Here is an 18,042-nt window from a genome sequence, read left to right as displayed (position 1 = left end):
CTCTGGTCCTCTTGGATCTTTTGGCGGCTTTTGATACCATCGACCATGGTATCTTGCTGCAACGGCTCGAGGGGTTGGGAGTGGGAGGCACTGTTCTACGGTGGTTCTCCTCCTATCTCTTGGGCCGTACGCAAGCGGTGTTGGCAGGGGGGCAGAGGTCGGCTATGAGGCCCCTCACTTGTGGGGTGCCCCAGGGGTCGGTCCTCTCGCCTCTCCTGTTCAACATCTATATGAAGCCGCTTGGGAAGATCATCCGTGGTTTTGGGGTGCGGTATCATCAGTACGCTGATGATACCCAGCTTTTTATATCCACCCCAAACCAGCCCAGTGATGCCCTTGACGTGATGTCCCGCTGCCTGGAAGCGGTATGGACCTGGATGGGGAGGAACAGGCTCCGACTCAACCCCGCCAAGACCGAGTGGCTGTGGGTACCAGCATCTTGGTCCGATCGAGATAGTCCATCGTTGACCATTGGGGGTGAGGTGTTACCCCCTGTGGATAGGGCTCGCAACTTGGGTGTCCTCCTTTATTCACGGTTGTCTCTGGAAGATCATGTAATGACTGTGACCAGGGGGGCATTTGCCCAGGTCCGCCTTGTGCGCCAGTTGTGCCCTTACTTGGACCAAGATGCCCTACGCACTGTTACTCATGCGCTGGTCACGTCCCGTCTTGACTACTGCAATGCTCTCTACCTAGAGCTGCCCTTGACAACCACTCGAAGGCTTCAGCTGGTGCAGAATGCGGCCGCGCGGGTTGTGATGGGAGCGTCCCAATACTCCCATGTTACACCCCTCCTGAGCGACTTGCATTGGTTACCGGTTGCCCTTCGGGTGCGGTTCAAGGTGCTGGTTATTACCTACAAAGCCCTTCATGGCCTAGGCCCGGGATATTTGTCGGACCCCCTGCAGCCAGCGATAATTCCCAATCGCCCGGTGCGTTCCCACAGACAGGGCCTCCTCAGGGTGCCGTCAGCCAGACAGTGTTGGCTGGCGACCCCCAGGGGGAGAGCTTTCTCTGTGGGCGCACCCACCCTCTGGAACCAACTTCCTTTGGAGCTCCGGATGGCCCCTGACCTTTGCTCGTTCCGCCGCGATTTGAAGACCTGGTTGTTCCGCAGCCTGGACTGATGGGGGGTTTCTTAATGAATTTTAAATTGTTTTAAATTGGAATTTTAATTTTATATTGTCTTTTAATGAGGAACTGTGCATTTTTACCGTTGTGAGCCGCCCTGAGTCCTTGGAGATAGGGCGGCATATAAATTGCATTAAAAAAAAAAATCCCCATTTCCTCCCAATCAGCTGGGACTTGGGAGGCAGAGAATAGATGGGGGCGGGACCATCAGAATTTTTACTACCGGTTCTCCAAACTACTCAAAATTTCCGCTACCGGTTCTTCAGAACTGGTCAGAACCTGCTGAAACCCACCTCTGGTACATTCGCCACCAATGGACTGCAGATTTCAATCTACTTTATGGCAATAATTTTATAGACTCACTCTTGGCATGATGCCATTGTCTAGGTTCCATGGGGGAAAGTTCAGATGGACTCAGGAATTATACTGAGTATATAGTATAAATGGAAAAGTAGTGAAACATGTGATCTGTAAAGCCCTACACCCACGTGAATTAATTTTTAAAGAAAAACGTGGACAAATCGGAGGAAGTATTATATCTATTCTCTGATGCTGTCACAGAATGCTACTTGGCATTTTTCATAATTACGATCTGTACTGATTAGTGCCCTGGCATTGAATTCAAAGGATGCACAGCAGATAGATATTTTTAAAATGCTATATTTAGATACTGAAAACAAAAAGCCCACATGCCTATTTCCCTCTTCTTTCCAATCAGTGATGTATCAAAATATAAATCCAGATGTTCTATTGTATAGAACTTCTGGTCCATTCTGATGCCGGGTAAATGAGCAAAGGATGCCTGCTTAAAGTGGAAGTAGAATATATTTGACAGTAAGACAATCAAAGAGTTTTGTTCTCAAAGGTGCCGATGTTTAAACAGTTTTAGAAATATTTATGCAGAGATCTAAGGCTTTGTTAGTGCAACGGACATGGTTTGCCTTGAGGATTTGCCCTGAGTCTAGGAGGCAATGCCATCTTCTCACTCTGCAGGGTGAGACAAGCTTTATATATTTTGTATAAATATATACAAAATTTGGTGTCAGCCATGGGTGATGGGTTCAGATCTGGAGAGTCTTTAATGTGTGTATAAAGGATTTTAATGTTTTGAAGAACTTTTTTAGACTGTGATTTGTGTTGCTGGTATTGGTTTATTTCCTAAGGTAAGACATGGTTAATCAATTTTAGCCCAAGTGTCAGTAAGAGGAAAAGGTTTAAGCTGTGCTTTTGTATTTCTGTCTAGGGTTTATTGAGGGTCAGGGATAGCTGGAATTGATGTATGATCTGTCTAACAGGAACGTCAAGAATGTTTTTACCTTTTAACAGTAGTTTTCTGCCTGCATCTAAGATAACTTCCCCAATCTGAAGCTGCTCCGTTCAGATGTTTGAGGCTGTGTCTTCTAGGCATAGGCAGTTGGCATGTCAGATACAAATCTGGGCAGTCAATTTAGAGTTGGAAGGGACCTTAGAGGTCTTCTAGTCTAACCCGTTGCTAAAGCAGGGGACCCTATATTATGTTAGACAAATGACTGTCTAGTCTCTTCTTAGAAGTCTCCAATGATGGAGCATCTACAGCTTCTGAAGGCAAGCCGTTCCACTCGTTAATTGTTCTTACCATCAGGAAATTTCTCCTTAGTTCTAGGTTGTCTCTTACCTGACTTAGTTTCCACCCATTGCTTCATGTCTTGCCTTCAGGTGCTTTGGAAGATAAGTTGACCCAGTGGTGAACTCCAATTTTTTTTTACTACCGGTTCTGTGGCCATGGCTTGGTGGGCGCGGTATGGCTTGGTGGGTGTGGCAGGGGAAGGATACAGCAAAATCTCCATTCCCACCCCACTCTGGGGCCAGCCAGAGTGGTATTTGCTGGTTCTCCAAACTGCTCAAAATTTCTGCTACCGGTTCTCCAGAACCTGTCAGAACCTGCTGGATTTCACCCCTGAGTTGACCCCCTCTTTTTGGTGGCAGCTCCTCCAATCTGGATAGTGATAGGTTGATCAAATAAGTAAAGGAAAAAGAATTGCATCTGTTTTCAGTGGTATATAGATTGAAACAAAGGTTTTGAAGAAAGCAATAAGGTGAAAAGGCCCCTGTAATGGAATGCATAGGAGACCGAAGTGTCAAGTGCAAGGAACCAGAACAATTCTGTGAATAGGCCAAAGCAGTTCCTTTATTGTTGATCATCTGTGTTACAAGAATCTCATCAGATTGACTATATTCCATTGGGAATTGATAGATAAAAGCTTCACTAGTGCTCCATCTCATGGAACTTCTCCATGCTGGAATGCTTCCTTACTCCCTCTCTCCTTTAGCCAATGATCCCAACTCAGTGACCTTGAAGAAAGGAGAGAAGAGATACTGCCAAGGAAACAATTAGAAAGAAGTGGTAGGAGCCTGAAGTTGTTTACCCGTCAGAGAAAGAAACCAAGGAAGGTCCCACCCTAATGGATCAGGCACATAGTGACAATAATATGGTTGAGGTTGTTTGCCCAGTGTGTGTTACAGTCTTCCACAGCTTACTCTTCTTTTTCCAAAATACGTTGGGTCAGGGCTGAATTTCTCAGAATTCACATTTGGAGCATGCCAGATTGGGGGATGCCGTTGGAACCGGTGACTGAAAATGGGGTGAAAGAGGTGATGAGAACAGAGGTGGGTTTCAGCAGGTTCTGACCAGTTCTAGAGAACCAGTAGCAGAAATTTTGAGTAGTTCGGAGAATCGGTAGTAAAAATTCTGTCTGGCCCCGCCCCCATCTATCTCTGCCTCCCAAGTCCCAACTGATTGGGAGGAAATGGGGATTTTGCAGTAACCTTCCCCTGGAGTGGAGAGGGAATGGAGATTTTACAGTATCCTTCCCCTGGAGTGGGGAGGGAATGGAGATTTTACAGAATCCTTCCCCTGGAGTGGAGAGGGAATGGAGATTTTACAGTATCTTTCCCCTGGAGTGGGGAGGGAATGGAGTTTTTACAGTATCCTTCCCCTGCCATGCCCACCAAGCCACGCCCACAGAACTGGTAGTAAAAAAATCTGAAACCCACCACTGGATGAGAATGATGAGGATTTTCATTTAGAGCAGAAATCTTCAAACTTGGTAACTTTTAAGACTTGTGGACTTCAACTCCCAGAATTCCTCAGCCAGCTATGCTCCATTTTTGCCTGAGCCACACAGTTGTTGTGGCAATCAGGCAGGCATTTGTCTCCAATTCCTCTTAGCGTTTTGGTGTTAATAGTTTCTGTGTTGTCAAACCTATCCTTTGGCTCAAGCACTTTAAAAGACTTTTCTATGAAAACATTACTCAATTGCTATTTTTAAATTTATTCTAGCCATCTATATATCACAGATGTGCTGTCCAGAATGAAACAGCAGATGTGTAAATCAGGAGCGTATGAATAAAAGATGGGGGAAATGAGACCCTTGATTCATGGAATGTGAATATTCTGCTTTCTGCCCATAGGTGTAATTCATTTTACACTGAACCTTCCATAACAGCACATTCAGATATCTTAATCTCGAATGCTTGTTAATGGGACTTGCACTCCCACATGTGTGAAAATCCCAGGTTGAAGAAAGATGAAGATAGGTCTACCAACAAAATTGACCTATATTTTGCAGACAGCCACGGCTGAATTGGCAAAAAAATTGTTGAATACATAACTAGTTGGGTTTACAACAAATGGCTCTGTTTGTTGTAATAACCAGGACAAAGATTCCTTAAGACTTACCAGATCTTATATCAGTTATGCAAAACAATAGAACAAATCACAGGTTTTGAGAAGTTATATCTGATCAGAGAGGCTACGAAACAAACTGGTATTAATTGGTGAGCGTGGCAGTGTATGGAAGGATGCTGCTAAATCTCCGTTCCCACCCCACTCCAGGGGCCTGGTGGCTCAGCAGACTAATAGCATTGTGATTAACACCAGCTGTCTGCAATTACTGTAAGTTCGAATCTCACCAGGCTCAAGGTTGACTCAGCCTTCCATCCTTTCTAAGGTAGGTAAATTGAGGACCCAGTTTGTGGAGGCAATAAACTGACTTTGTATAAAATATACAAAAGTATGAAGGCTATTGCTTAACGCATTGTAAGCCGTCCTGAGTCTCCGGAGAAGGGTGGCATATAAATCAAATTAAAAAATAAATAAATAAAAATTACTGTGCTTCCTTTACAGCAGCGGCCGCCAATCTTTTGGGCACCAGGGACCAGTTCCGTGGGTAAAGGTTTTTCCATGGACTGGAGGGACCGTGGTTTCGTGTGCTGCCTGCATCCCATGAACGGGGCTTCACTCGTTTGCACAGCCTAGTTTTTGGCATGCCGTGGACCAGAGTCAGTCCACAGACTGGGGTTGGGGACCTCTGCTTTACAGCCAGACTCCAGGTTACAGCCATTCATTTAGCGACTGTTAGATGTTGCAATGGCACTGAATAAAGAGATTTCTGATTGGTCCTTACATCTATGATCATTGCAAGATCCCCACATGATCAAAATTTAGCCACTTGGCAACCAGTGTGTATCTACAATAGTTGCAGTGTCCAGGGCAGTGGTGAAATCCAATTTTTTTTTACTACCGGTTCTGTGGGCATGGCTTGGTGGGCATGGTGTGGCTTGGTGGGCGTGGCTTGGTGAGCGTGGCAATGTGTGGGAGGGATGCTGCAAAATCTCCATTCCCACCCCACTCCAGGGGAAGAATACTGCAAAATCCCCATTCCCAGCCAGAGGTGGTATTTGCCGGTTTTCTGAACTACTCAAAATTTCCGCTACCGGTTCTCCAGAACCTGTCAGAATCTGCTGGATTTCACTCCTGGTCCAGGGGTTACGTGATTGCCCATTTGCCACCTTTCCAACCAGCTGGCCACACGATTCACTTTATTTAACAGCTACAGTGATTTGTTTAATCATAAGAAAGAGTCATAAAATCGGGTGTGACTCATTTAACAGCTACTTTGCTTAGCAACAGAAATTCTGGTCCCAATTGTTATAAGTCCAGGACTACCTGTACTGTCCTGATAACTTTAAAAACGCTTTCTTCAGCCACTAGAGGTTGCACATACGACTAACCCAAGAGCCCATCAAGGCCACTACACCAAGGTATAAAGTTTTGTCACTTTATTTAACTCACAACTGTCAACAAAATATACACTGCAATATTAAACATTTCAGAAGTACAGCATTGTAAGATACACAAAAATCAGTGGGAATGTAAAACTAGATTTTTTTTTTCCCCAAGCATTTTTTCTCTCTCTCCTTCAGAGCAAGCGACTGTGAGACAGAGCAGGACTTATGCACCAAGAAGGGCATTGATATTCTCTAATCATCATGACTACTCTTATTGTTCATTTAAAGACTAATATCCTAAGCATGTTTATCTGGAGCAAATTCTACTGAAGATCTATCAGATCGACTCCCAAATAAGCATGAACAGGACCTGGGCAGCATTGTTTACATTTGCTACTAGTTACAAATTTCTACGGCCTGAAATCCGAATTATGTGTATATAATTGGGAGCAAACATTCAAGTTGTGTTGCCTTTCTCTCTCTCTCTCTCTCTCTCTCTCTCTTTTTGTAACTCAGCAAAACAAAAACACTGGTGATGGAGGAGTTGGGCTTTGATCTTAGTTGGGCCCTTACATGCAAAATGTCTGGAGAGGTCCCTCAGATAAGTATCGGCCTATCTCACTCTACCCTTTTAGAGGATGACCTCATTGTCCTCAACGCTATCGTGGTGTTCAACACTGTGTTGGTCTTCAGCGCTGTGGTGATTCTCGGCGCTTTCCAAAGTTTGGTTGCTGACATCATCGGGACTGCTGTCTAACTGTTGGAGTGCCTCACTGTGATCTTTTTTCTGTTCTTCGCTTTCAGTGCTTTCTACGGAAAGGGCAGCTTTGCTGTGGTCGCTGCTGTCTTCCACACTCTCAGGTTTCTCTGGGCTGTGGTCCTCCAGACTTGTGTCATGAGACGCGCTCTGGACTTCATTGCTGTCCCTCAGGTTACTTTTGTCGTCACTTTCGTGGCTTTCCAGAGAACGGGCCTTAGCATATTCATGGCTTTCATCATCTGGGGTGCTGTCCACTTCATCGGAAACATCTTGAGAATCGAACTGAAAAAGTTCACAAGAGAAACCATCAAAGGCCACTCTGCTCTCGTGAGGAATCTCTACAATACTGACCATATAAGATCCACAACGATTTTCCTTTCTTACACAAGGCTGGAGGGTGCTACTTTCAGAAGCTCTAACACAGGGGTGGGGAACTTTGGCCCTTTTATGATTCTTGTGGACTTCAACTCCCAGAGCCTTGGTAGTACAGTGGTCTAAAGCACCCTGTTATTAAGACCAGCTGCCTGCAATTACTGCAGGTTCGAATCTCGCCAGGCTCAAGGTTGACTCAGCCTTCCATCCTTTCTAAGGTAGGTAAATTGAGGACCCAGATTGTGGGGGCAATAAGCTGACTTTGTATAAATATACAAAAGGATGAAGGCTATTGCTTAGCGCATTGTAAGCCGCCCTGAGTCTCCGGAGAAGGGCGGCATATAAATCAAATTAAAAATAAAAATAAAAATTCCTGAGCTAGCATGGGATTATTAGTTCAGTAGGAGTTATTATTTGTATCCTGCATTTAGTATTTTTAAAATAACTCAAGATGGCAAACATATCCAGTACATCTTCCACCTTGTATTTTTCCCACAACAACAACTCTGTGAGATGGTTGGGCTGAGAAAGAATGACTTTCATAGCTAAGGCAGAATTAGAACTCACAGTCTCCAGCTTTCTAGTCTGGTGTCTTAACTATTAGACCAAACTTGCTGTGGTACCTCACTTTGCTACAAAGAATATCCATGGTGTGTTACAAATAAAGTGCAAAATAGGTGATAAAGTATAAAGAAGACTTAAATAAAATACTGCCTCAGGTATATGAAGTATTAATTTCAACAACCTGTATTTTTTTTTATTTTGTTGTATCTTTTGTGTTTTTCATGAGCTCAAGATAAATTTTCTTCATAGGGGAAGTGATTAATAAACTGGTTATTCATGTCCTTTTACACCAGTGTCAATTCCCATGTTTCTCTAAAAGAATTACATTGGTGTAAAACATAAAGTAGCAAAATCATTTCCACATACCATTTTATGGCCACAACATTTAGTCCACAACCAAAAAAAAAAAAAAAAAAAAATCAGAAAACTTACTGCGAATGTTATTAAAAATATCTAAGTGTCTGGAATGTGGATGATAAAAAATGGAAGCAAAGCATGTTTATGTCAACTAATTATTAAAGCAAGGAAACGCTGTGTTTCTTGTTTCTTCCGCCCCAGGCTTTGCAATATTTATTTCGTAGGATTTTTATAGCATTAGTGCAGTAGGTTTTTCTAAGCCAATGGATTCTTTCAAAACATGCTTCCTCCTAGTTCTCATATACAATATAATATTTATTACAGGTGGTTTCTTCACAGCAACCACAGTGTTGTCCAAGTATGTAACATTTGAATATCCAGCTATCAAAAACTGGTGTGACGAGTGGCGTTTAAAGGTGACCTTGTCAATCACCACTAGATGTGGTGAAGGACAGGGTTGGGTTCTAAAATTTTTTACTACTGGTTCTGTGGGCGTGGCTTATTTTATGGGCGTGGCTTGATGGTCATGTGACAATTATTTAGGATTTAGCAGAGGTACTGGTCTACCAGGCTTTTAACTGCTTGCAGAGCTGTACCGGTCTACCTATTTGTTTTTGGAGTGTCCCGGTCTACCCATTTCTTTTTCGAGTGTCCCAATCTACCCATTTGTTTTTGGAGGCACCGGTCTACCCATTTGTTTTTCGAGCGCACTGGTCAGCCGCCCTACAGCTGATCAGTATTAAAAGGCAGTGAGGTAGTGCTTTTTAACACTGATCAGCTGTAGGGCGGCCCTTTGAAGCCTCGCAGCAAGAGTTTAAACAGTTTTTTTCCTTCTAGCCATCAGCTGGGACTCGGGAGGCAGCGAATAGATTGGGGGCGGGGCCAAATAAAAGGTAAGAATAACGCGGGGGGGGGGAAGGGAGGGCCCAGCTCCAGAACAAAGAGAACCGGTTCGGTGACGTCATATCGTCACTGCTACTGGCTCGGCTGAACCGGGCCGAACCGGGAAGAACCCACTACTGGTGAAGAAAGATGAATTGGAGGAGGAGGTTGGCATGACATTTGAAAGTGAAACAACCACTTCAGACATTATTTCCCATGATTGCCCAGAGCTACCAAACAATGTCAGTTGCAGATCAAAATCCTCCAGGCAAAAATATCATGTGTGTGAATGGCAACATAATAGATGGACGGTGTAGTTCTAAATAGGACAGTTGTCTTGTTCCTTGAAATCAAACATTTAAATCACTTCATTTAAAGCAGTGATGATGATATCCAGATGCAGCTAAAGGTGCTTCTCATAGACCTGCTTTTGGGCCATCCCAAGTTCTCCCTCCCCTTATGTGAGTGCAGCAATAAAAGAAAGCCATCAGCTGGCATTTACCTTTCCAGATCTCTCCAAACTCATCTGGTCAACGTTTGCCTTGAATTCATAAGATGGGACATCTCCTCTGGAATCAGTGACGGGAGCCTCAGTGGGAGAGTCAGTGAAGGTTTCATGAGACTCATCGGATTCATCTGAATCTGGATGATCATCGTCTTTGGAAACATCACTATGATCATCATCATCTTCATGACTTTTGCTGGAAGAGGCCAAAATGGTCTGCAAGGAAACCAATGTAACTTCGTTTTACCACGTGCACAAGGACATACTTTGTGTTAGCTAGTTTTCAGTGCCAAACATCAGGATGAGAACCTTGGAAATTTGAGGGGAATATCCCAGAGCAAATGCACAATGTCTTTTGTTCACTAGTTGGCAGCAACAAGAATCTGATGACTATAGCCGAGGTGGCGCAGTGGTTAGAATGCAATACTGCAGGCTACTTCTGCTGACTGCCTGCTGCCTGCAATTTGGCAGTTCGAATCTTAACAGGCTCAAGTTTGACTCAGCCTTTTATCCTTCCGAGGTCGATAAAATGAGGACTCAGATTGTTGGGGGCAATATGCTGACTCTGTAAACCGCTTAGAGAGGGCTGCGAAGGCTCTCTTAAAGCACTGTGAAGCGGTATATACCTCTGAGCGCTATTGTTATTGCTATACTCACCAGGCTTAAATTTTAGATAAATGAAATAATCTGAAGGCGCATGATGGCTCATTTGATTAGGACACTGGGCTGATAAGCAGTAAGCCCATGTTTGAGACCCGAGTACTGCCATGGGACAGGGTGAGCTCTTATGCTTTGCTCCAGCTCCTGCTGGGACATGAAAGGAGCTTCCAACTGGGAGTTCCCTGGGCGATGGTGATATCATTGGCTAATCCTTTCAACCTGGAAGCACCTGGGTGCTTCCGACACAAGTGTGATGCGATTTGCAGGGTTTCTAAAGGATCTCTATTTGGATTACTTAAAACTATCCAGAAGCTACAACTGGTACAAAATTCAACATGTAAGCTCCTAGTTGGTAAGCAAAATCATCTCAAGGGATATTTGGATCTTCTGGCTTGGAGGGGTACTTCATAGCTCTTTAAGACGTCACCAAATCCTTTAATTATGCAAATTCATGCACAGGCACTTAAAGAAGTCATACTGAATCGTCAAGAAGATGGACAGGGCACAGTCCTCAGAATAGTTTTGTACAGTCCTAACACAAACCCTATGACACCGCATTGAAATAAATGCCTTAGTTATCCATTATTATTTTTATTTTTTTTGGATTGTGCATTGGTTTTGCTTTCAAAATCCAAACCTTTCCTAGTTTAGGATATATATCCAAAGCTATTAAAGGTTTGAATTTTGAAACCAAAGGTGGTATTCAGCCGGTTCGAGCGAATTGGTAGCGGCGACTCTACATAATGCCATCCTATTTAGCCATGTTTTTGAGGCCGGGCGCATGCGCGGAAGGCCAGGTGCATGTGTGGAAGGCACACATGTGTGCAAAGTGAGCATGCGCACATGCGGCCAACCGGTGGTAAGAATATGTGAAACCGACCACTGCAATGCACAATATATAGAAATTTGACTTACTATGAATCTGTTTGCCTGTTATTAAAATCTGTGTATGACACTCATCTATAGACATTGCTGCTCAGTGATACACTCAGGTGTTACTTTTTACAAATGAAACCTATGGAACTTCCTTTTTTTCTGCACAACTATCAAAGGTGGATTACTTTTGTCTCCTTTTTCACCGGATCCAAAGGAGGCTACGAATTCAGTCAAGTTGGTTGTCACAACAGGGTGATCAAAGCTTGGCCTGATTTGTTTGCATATAAATGCCAGTTGTGGTTACCATCTTGAATGTTTTCATCAAACCCTGCAGGCTACTGGGGAGAATGGTTGATGAAAAATAAACTTGCACCCATGATCTTCTGTGGGTGGGTTCAAATATGCAGAGACATGTTGAGTTAAACTGACCTGTTGCTCAGTGATCTCATCACGATCCTCCAAAGACTGAGAGTTCTGAAAATGAAATAAAAGTGCTATAAAAACGACCAGTGGATTAAGCTCAATTAAGCTAATAGAATTCATTACTATAGGTCCGTGATGGCAAACCTATGGCACACGTGCCACAGGTGGCACACATAGCCATATCAATGGGCACGCAAGCTCATTTTCAGGGCTTCTGGGCCCACCTAAAGTAGGGAAACAGGCTGTTTCCTGCCTCCGGAAGGCTTTGGGTGGTGGTGGGGAAGGCCCATTTTTTGCTGTCCCCAGCCTCCAGAGCCTCTCTAGGAGTCTGGGGAGGGCAAAAACAACCTTCCCCATCCCCCAGAGGCCAAAAATGGCCTGTTTGCCAACTTCTGGTGGGACCGGAAGGCCTGTTTTTTGCTCTCCCCAGCCTCCAGAGCCTTTCTAGGAGTCTGGGGAGGGCAAAAACGGCCTTCCCCAGCCCCCAGGAGGCCCTCCGGAGGCCGAAAATGGCGTTTTCGCATAGAATTATGGGTGTGGGCATGCACGCATGCAACCCCCCTGCCCCCCTCCTGGCACGCGATATAAAAAAGCTTAGCCATCACTGCTATAGGTAATTCATTTAGTGACTGTTTGAAGTTACAATAGCACTGCAAAAACTGACTTGTGACCATTTTTCACACTTATGACTGTTGCCGCATCTCCATGGTCACATGATAAAAATTCAGATGCTTAGCAACGGACTCATATTTATGACGGCTGTGGTGTCGTGTGATCCCCTTTTGCGACCTTCTGGCAAGCAAAGTCAATGGGGAAGCCAAATTCACTTAACAACCATGCTACTGACTTAACAACTGCAATGATTCCCTTAATCCCCTTAACAATTGTGGCAAGAAAGGTCATAAAATGGGGCAGAATTCACTTAAAAACTGTCTTGCTTAGTAACAAATAAAATTTGCGCTCAGTTGTGGTTGTAAGTTGAGGACTACCTGTGTATGTAGCTGGAGAAGAGATCAGTTCATGAACAGTAGGTATATTAACAACCAGTAATCATGGTTAATGATTAGCTTTAGTAGCTATATAATTCTGAACACAGTGGGGTGGAGAAACAGAGAAGGAAGGGTATTCTGGTAAAGCTCAACTAGTAGATTTCCCAGAAGCAGTTAGTTGGTAACTAGTGGAGATGCTGAATCATTTGGATCCAGTTGAAGCTTTCCTTTTTATTCAAGGAATAATAGGATTTAGGGCCTGGATTGAACGGAATGGAAACGAATGGTGTAGTGGCCTAGAGGTGGAGCTCTCACCTCACAATCAGGAGGCTGTGAGTTTGATCTTAGATAGAGGCAGATATTTCTTTCTTTGGGCACAAGTAGAATATATCTGCTGAACAAAACTCCGCATTGGTGACAGGAAGGACATCCGGCCATTAAACACTCTGCTAGCTCCATTCAGTTGCCCAGACTCCACCCCACAAGGGATTATGGAGTTGTTAAAGATGATGATTGAATGGAATGGAAATAGGGCTGATGGGAGGTATGGAGAATGATGGACAGGGAAACAAGTTAAATAGAATAACGGATAAAGTATCTTGCACTAAATCTCATCAGGCCTAGTTTGACCATGACTAGACCCAACTGACAGCTAATTTGTGTCCCATTTTCGCTTGCTCTTCCCACTACAACATTTCTTTTTACTATGTTGCTTTTCCGGGGTGTGGGGGGAAGGGGCTTTTCTCACTCTAGTTATTGGACTTGCAACTCCATAATCCCCAGATAGCACCATCTCAAACCATTCCATCTGGGTTTATAGGCACATCCAGAAGCTGCCAGATTGAGGAAAGCTCCTAACGGTTTATCAAAGAAGGTGAGTTGCATACCAGTTGAGAAGATGTATGTTCTGGTGACTCTTGACTATGTTCATGGCTGTTTCCGTGCTCTTGACTGTGTTCATGGCTGTTTCCGTGCTCTTGACTGTGTTCATGACTGTGAGAATTGTGGTGGGGATGGTGGTGTGCATAAGCTTCATTTTCTCTGGAGTCCTACAACAATACAAAAACATTAGAATTTAGCATGCAACATCTCAACACTTGGTCACCACTAAAGGGCAAGGACCTAGGGCTTGGTACAAGGATCCCTACAATAGAGAGGAAATAGTTAAGATAAAGGTAAAGGTTCCCCCTCGCACATATGTGCTAGTCGTTCCCGACTCTAGGGGGCACTGCTCATCTTTCAAAGCCGAAGAGCCAGCGTTGTCCGAAGATGTCTCTGTGGTCATGTGGCCGGCATGACTAAACGCCAAAGGCGCATGGAACGCTGTTACCTTTCCACCAAAGGCGGTCCCTATTTTTCTACTTGCATTTTTTACCTGCTTTCGAACTGCTAGGTTGACAGAAGCTGGGACAAGTAACAGGAGCTCACCCCGTTATGTGGCACTAGGAATTTGAACTGCTGAACTGCCGACCTTTCAATCAACAAGCTCAGCATTTTAGCCACTGAGCCACCGCATCCCCTTAGGAAATAGTTAGGAGGATCTAATTCAGTGGTGGGTTTCAAATTTTTTTACTACCAGTTCTGTGGGTGTGGCTTGGTGGGTGTGGCATGTCTTGGTGGGTGTGGCTTGGTGGACATGGCAGAGGAAGGATACTGTAAAATCTCCATTCCCTCCCCAATCCAGGGGAAGGTTACTGCAAAATCCCCATTTCCTCCCGATCAGCTGGGACTTGAGAGGCAGAGAATAGATGGAGGTGGGGCCAGTCAGAATTTTTACTACCAGTTCTCCAAACTACTCAAAATTTCCGCTACCGATTCTCCAGAACTGGTCAGAACCTGCTGAAACCCACCTCTGATCTAATTGCCATGCTATCTAACTTCATTCTCATTCGACTTTCGTGAAAAAAGTAAAAGCAGTGTTAAGAATAATTAGATAATGTATCTAAAACAACGCAGAAAGTGCCTGGTTAGCAAGCGAAATGAATCTTCATACTATTTTGTGGTGAATTGTAGTAGTGTAAATTATAGCTTTAAAAAAAAAAATATTATTTTTTTGAAAAATACAAAAAGGACAGCCGTAGTAACTAAGAAATAGAAACCATGAAGTTCAGGGAGAGGATTACAGGGTTGTAAAAAGGAAGGTTTTTTGCTTTTTGTTTAGTTGGGGAGACGTATGGCCCAAATAAATGCATTTATTAAAAGGATTAAGATTCCTTTTAGCAGTAGGACCTTTAAAAAAACAAAACCGGAAAGGTATTGTCAATTGTCTCACTCAATGAAATTGATGCCTGGCAGATTAGGTCTGAAAAGACTGTGTGTGTTTACATACAGATGTAAACAGGAAATAATTGAGGATGCTGTATTTCCCCCTCTAGCTATACGAATTTAGCTTAATTCTAGTAAGTAGAAAATGTGAAGAAGGAAATTCCATATGACCATAAAATATTAAGATTTGAAGCAAAAGAATGCTCCAAGGGCGGGCTTCAAAAATTTTAGCAAAGGGTTCTCTGCCTGCTTGCTGGGTAGGTGTCGCCATGGTGGGCGTGGCCTAGTTGGCCTCCTGCACCACGGTGGGGGAGCGTTTTTGCCCTCCTTGGGCTCCAGAGGCTTTCCTCGAACCTCCAAGGGGGTGAAAACAGCCTCTCCAGGCTCTGGAGGCCCTCTGGAGGCTGGAAACGGGCCTTCCTGAACTTCTGGTAGGCCCATTTTTCACCCTCCTTGAGCCTCCGCATGTGCCCTGCACTTACCTGCATCCAAAACGGGCTGCATGGGGACTCCTGGGAGGGGCAGGGTGGGGCGGGGCGGGCAGGGCCACCCAGGAGTGGGATTTGGGGGTTCTCTGAACTGCACATAATCTTAGCTAGAGGTTCTCCCGAACCCCTGCCAACCCCCAGCAGTCCACCCCTGGTATGCTCCAATTCTTGACTGGTTTTTATTGTTAGAATTTAAATTCTAGTACCTTACTAGTACTAGTACTAGTACCTTAGTAAAACCCCCATATTTTTAAAGTTTTAGATAAAAAACATAGACAATCTGGATCCACTTGAACTGAACGAGGTTCAATAAAGATCGTAACAAAAGCAATTCTCTGCACACGTACAATACACACTTACATGATTTCTTTCTGCGCTCCTAGAGTCGTCATGATGTCTCGATTTGCTGATCTTTAAGAAGAAGAAAAAAAAAAATAGACAGCATTGATTCCTTTCTGCTACACCAAGGAAGTCTTGATTGACTAGTTAAATGCATAGCGTACTTACCGGTAAGGCAAAGGCAACGGTGAAAAGACACAAGATAAGCACCGCGATTTTCATGATGACGGATCCTTGTGGAATAGTTTGCAAACGCTTGGTAAGATTCCTGTTCCAAAAGAACAATAACAATTTGTTTGCCCTGTTTTTCACAAACTGTCTAAATATATGTAAACAGTAACTCCAGACTGAAGGTCTCATGATGGATTGATCAGATATCCGCCAATGAACTGCCTAGACTGCAATGTTGATAAAGCTTTTCTAGATCGTACCTTCTTAAACCAATAATAATAATAATAATAATAATAATAGTAATAATAGTACATCTAAAAAGTTGTGGACTATCACTGCCTTCTAGTTCTCTCTATATTTATCACTCTCTTTCATCTCTTTCAGAACACCTAGCCTGGCTAAGATTTAAAGAAGCAGAAATTAAAAGGATGAAAACTGAGAAAGGTAAAAGGTAAAGGTAAAGGTTCCCCTCGCACATATGTGCTAGCCATTCCTGACTCTAGAGAGTGGTGCTCATCTCCGTTTCAAAGCCAAAGAGCCAGCGCTGTCCGAAGATGTCTCCGTGGCCATGTGGCCGGCATGACTCAATGCCAAAGGCGCACGGAACGCTGTTACCTTCCCACCAAAGGTGGTCCCTATTTTTATGCTTGCATTTTTTTTTAACATGCTTTCGAACTGCTAGGTTGGCAGAAGCTGGGACAAGTAACGGGAGCTCACCCTGTTACGTGGCACTAGGGATTTGAACCGCTGAACTGCCGACCTTTTGATCGACAAGCTCAGCGTCTTAGCCACTGAACCACCACTCAGGTATAATAATAAGGCTCCCCTTATTCCCCCATATTATAGGAAACTTTGTGACTTGATTTATAAAACCCACCAAGCCATAAGGTGGTGTGTTTGCTTTTCATTTAACGTGAAGTGGGAACTCACTCATTATGCCATTACATTGTGTGCAGAGTAGGCCACTGCAGCTGTTTCAACCAACCATGGTTTGAAACATTCTGGCAAAGTATATATTTATATTTGAATTCAGATTAGCTTGATGGACATGCATGCATTGCTTTTCCACAACATTCCATCAATGCAATGACCCAGGTTTTTTTGGATAATGTTATTGCTTTAGAAGACAAAAAAAAATAGAAAAAAAATAGAAACCAATAAATACAATAATACAGTACATATAGAAAAAAGGCTCCATTTCTAAACATAGTATTAAATCTTGGCCACACAGGATAATCTTGGTTAGTCTTCTCATTGAATTGCTAAATAGTATGTTCATAAGCAGAGAGTCAACGCATCTCTGCTTATGAACAGACTAATCACATAGGACTAAAGAATTTCTTATTTCCAGCATAAACTTTCTGTGACATATCCAGTACATGCAAAAGAAGTATCTTTTCCTTTAATAATATTTTAAGATTGTAGGAAACCCACTAAATATTTTTAAAGATGCTTGGGTATTTATTTGTTAATGTGGAATGTAGCAATTCCTTACTTATTGCTAATAACTAATATTCAGTTCAACAATTATCTGTGCATAAAAAGAGAACAATTCAAAACTCATTTAAATGCTGATCGTAATTCAGGAGTTTTAGATGTTGCTACTGCAGCAGGATGCAGTCTCTTGGGAAGATGGAGGAAAAGTGAGAGTATATTATGAAATAATTCAAAGGCAGATATTACAAAACTTAATGGAAATTCTGCAAAAGAAGGTTGCAACAAATCGGAATTTCTTCTGCCTTTGGTTGCCTCCCATATGCATATGAATAGAAATTTAATTCAAGCATAATTGTAATGCTTTAGCAACAATACCATCGATTTGATTGGGTCCTTTCTTCTAAAGCATTTTGAAAAGATTTCAGAGTCAGATAGGATTACACAGTTATGTGTGACACTTTGGAAAAAAGCTGTGTAATCAGGACTCAAGGGATATATGAGAAATTGATGAATCATGATGGAAGACTGTATCAGGAGCCAGGCTGATGGGGGAGCTGGCATCCTTCCTTATGCATTGCCCTTCCTCTTACAAGGTTAATGAGCACTTGTGCTAAAAGCAAAAATCAATGTGAAAACACTGCACCAAATTATATCTGAGTAATACGCCTAAAGAGCCCATCGGAGGAGAGCCAATGGTTTTTATGGAGATTAAATGCAACACTTTTAGCCAGAAATACTTGGCTAAATAAATAGGCGCTGTATCAGTCATGGGGA

At 43.3% G+C, this 18,042-nt stretch overlaps 1 protein-coding gene across 2 annotated transcripts in view; it reads right to left on the bottom strand.

Annotated features, from left to right (window-relative positions):
* Window positions 1-6,216: 6,216 nt before the first annotated feature.
* Window positions 6,217-18,042, bottom strand: part of SPP1 (secreted phosphoprotein 1) — a 79,179-nt gene continuing 67,353 nt past the window's right edge. For both annotated transcript variants that reach the window (XM_087875122.1, XM_087875123.1), the window contains 6 exons: window positions 15,829-15,928; window positions 15,682-15,732; window positions 13,456-13,617; window positions 11,586-11,630; window positions 9,618-9,836; window positions 6,217-7,222 (listed from right to left, as the gene is read on the bottom strand). In XM_087875122.1, coding sequence (XP_087731248.1) covers window positions 6,812-7,222; window positions 9,618-9,836; window positions 11,586-11,630; window positions 13,456-13,617; window positions 15,682-15,732; window positions 15,829-15,882 — 942 coding nt within the window. In that variant the 5' untranslated portion in view covers window positions 15,883-15,928 and the 3' untranslated portion in view covers window positions 6,217-6,811. The remainder of the gene's footprint in view (window positions 7,223-9,617; window positions 9,837-11,585; window positions 11,631-13,455; window positions 13,618-15,681; window positions 15,733-15,828; window positions 15,929-18,042) is intronic.

The sequence above is a fragment of the Pantherophis guttatus genome, chromosome 8, assembly GCF_059756535.1.
Source record: "Pantherophis guttatus breed Tessera chromosome 8, ASM5975653v1, whole genome shotgun sequence".
In the NCBI taxonomy this organism is placed as follows: Eukaryota; Metazoa; Chordata; class Lepidosauria; order Squamata; family Colubridae; genus Pantherophis; species Pantherophis guttatus.
The sequence above is the reverse complement of the archived record's forward strand: the minus strand, read 5'-3'. Positions and strand labels throughout refer to the sequence as shown.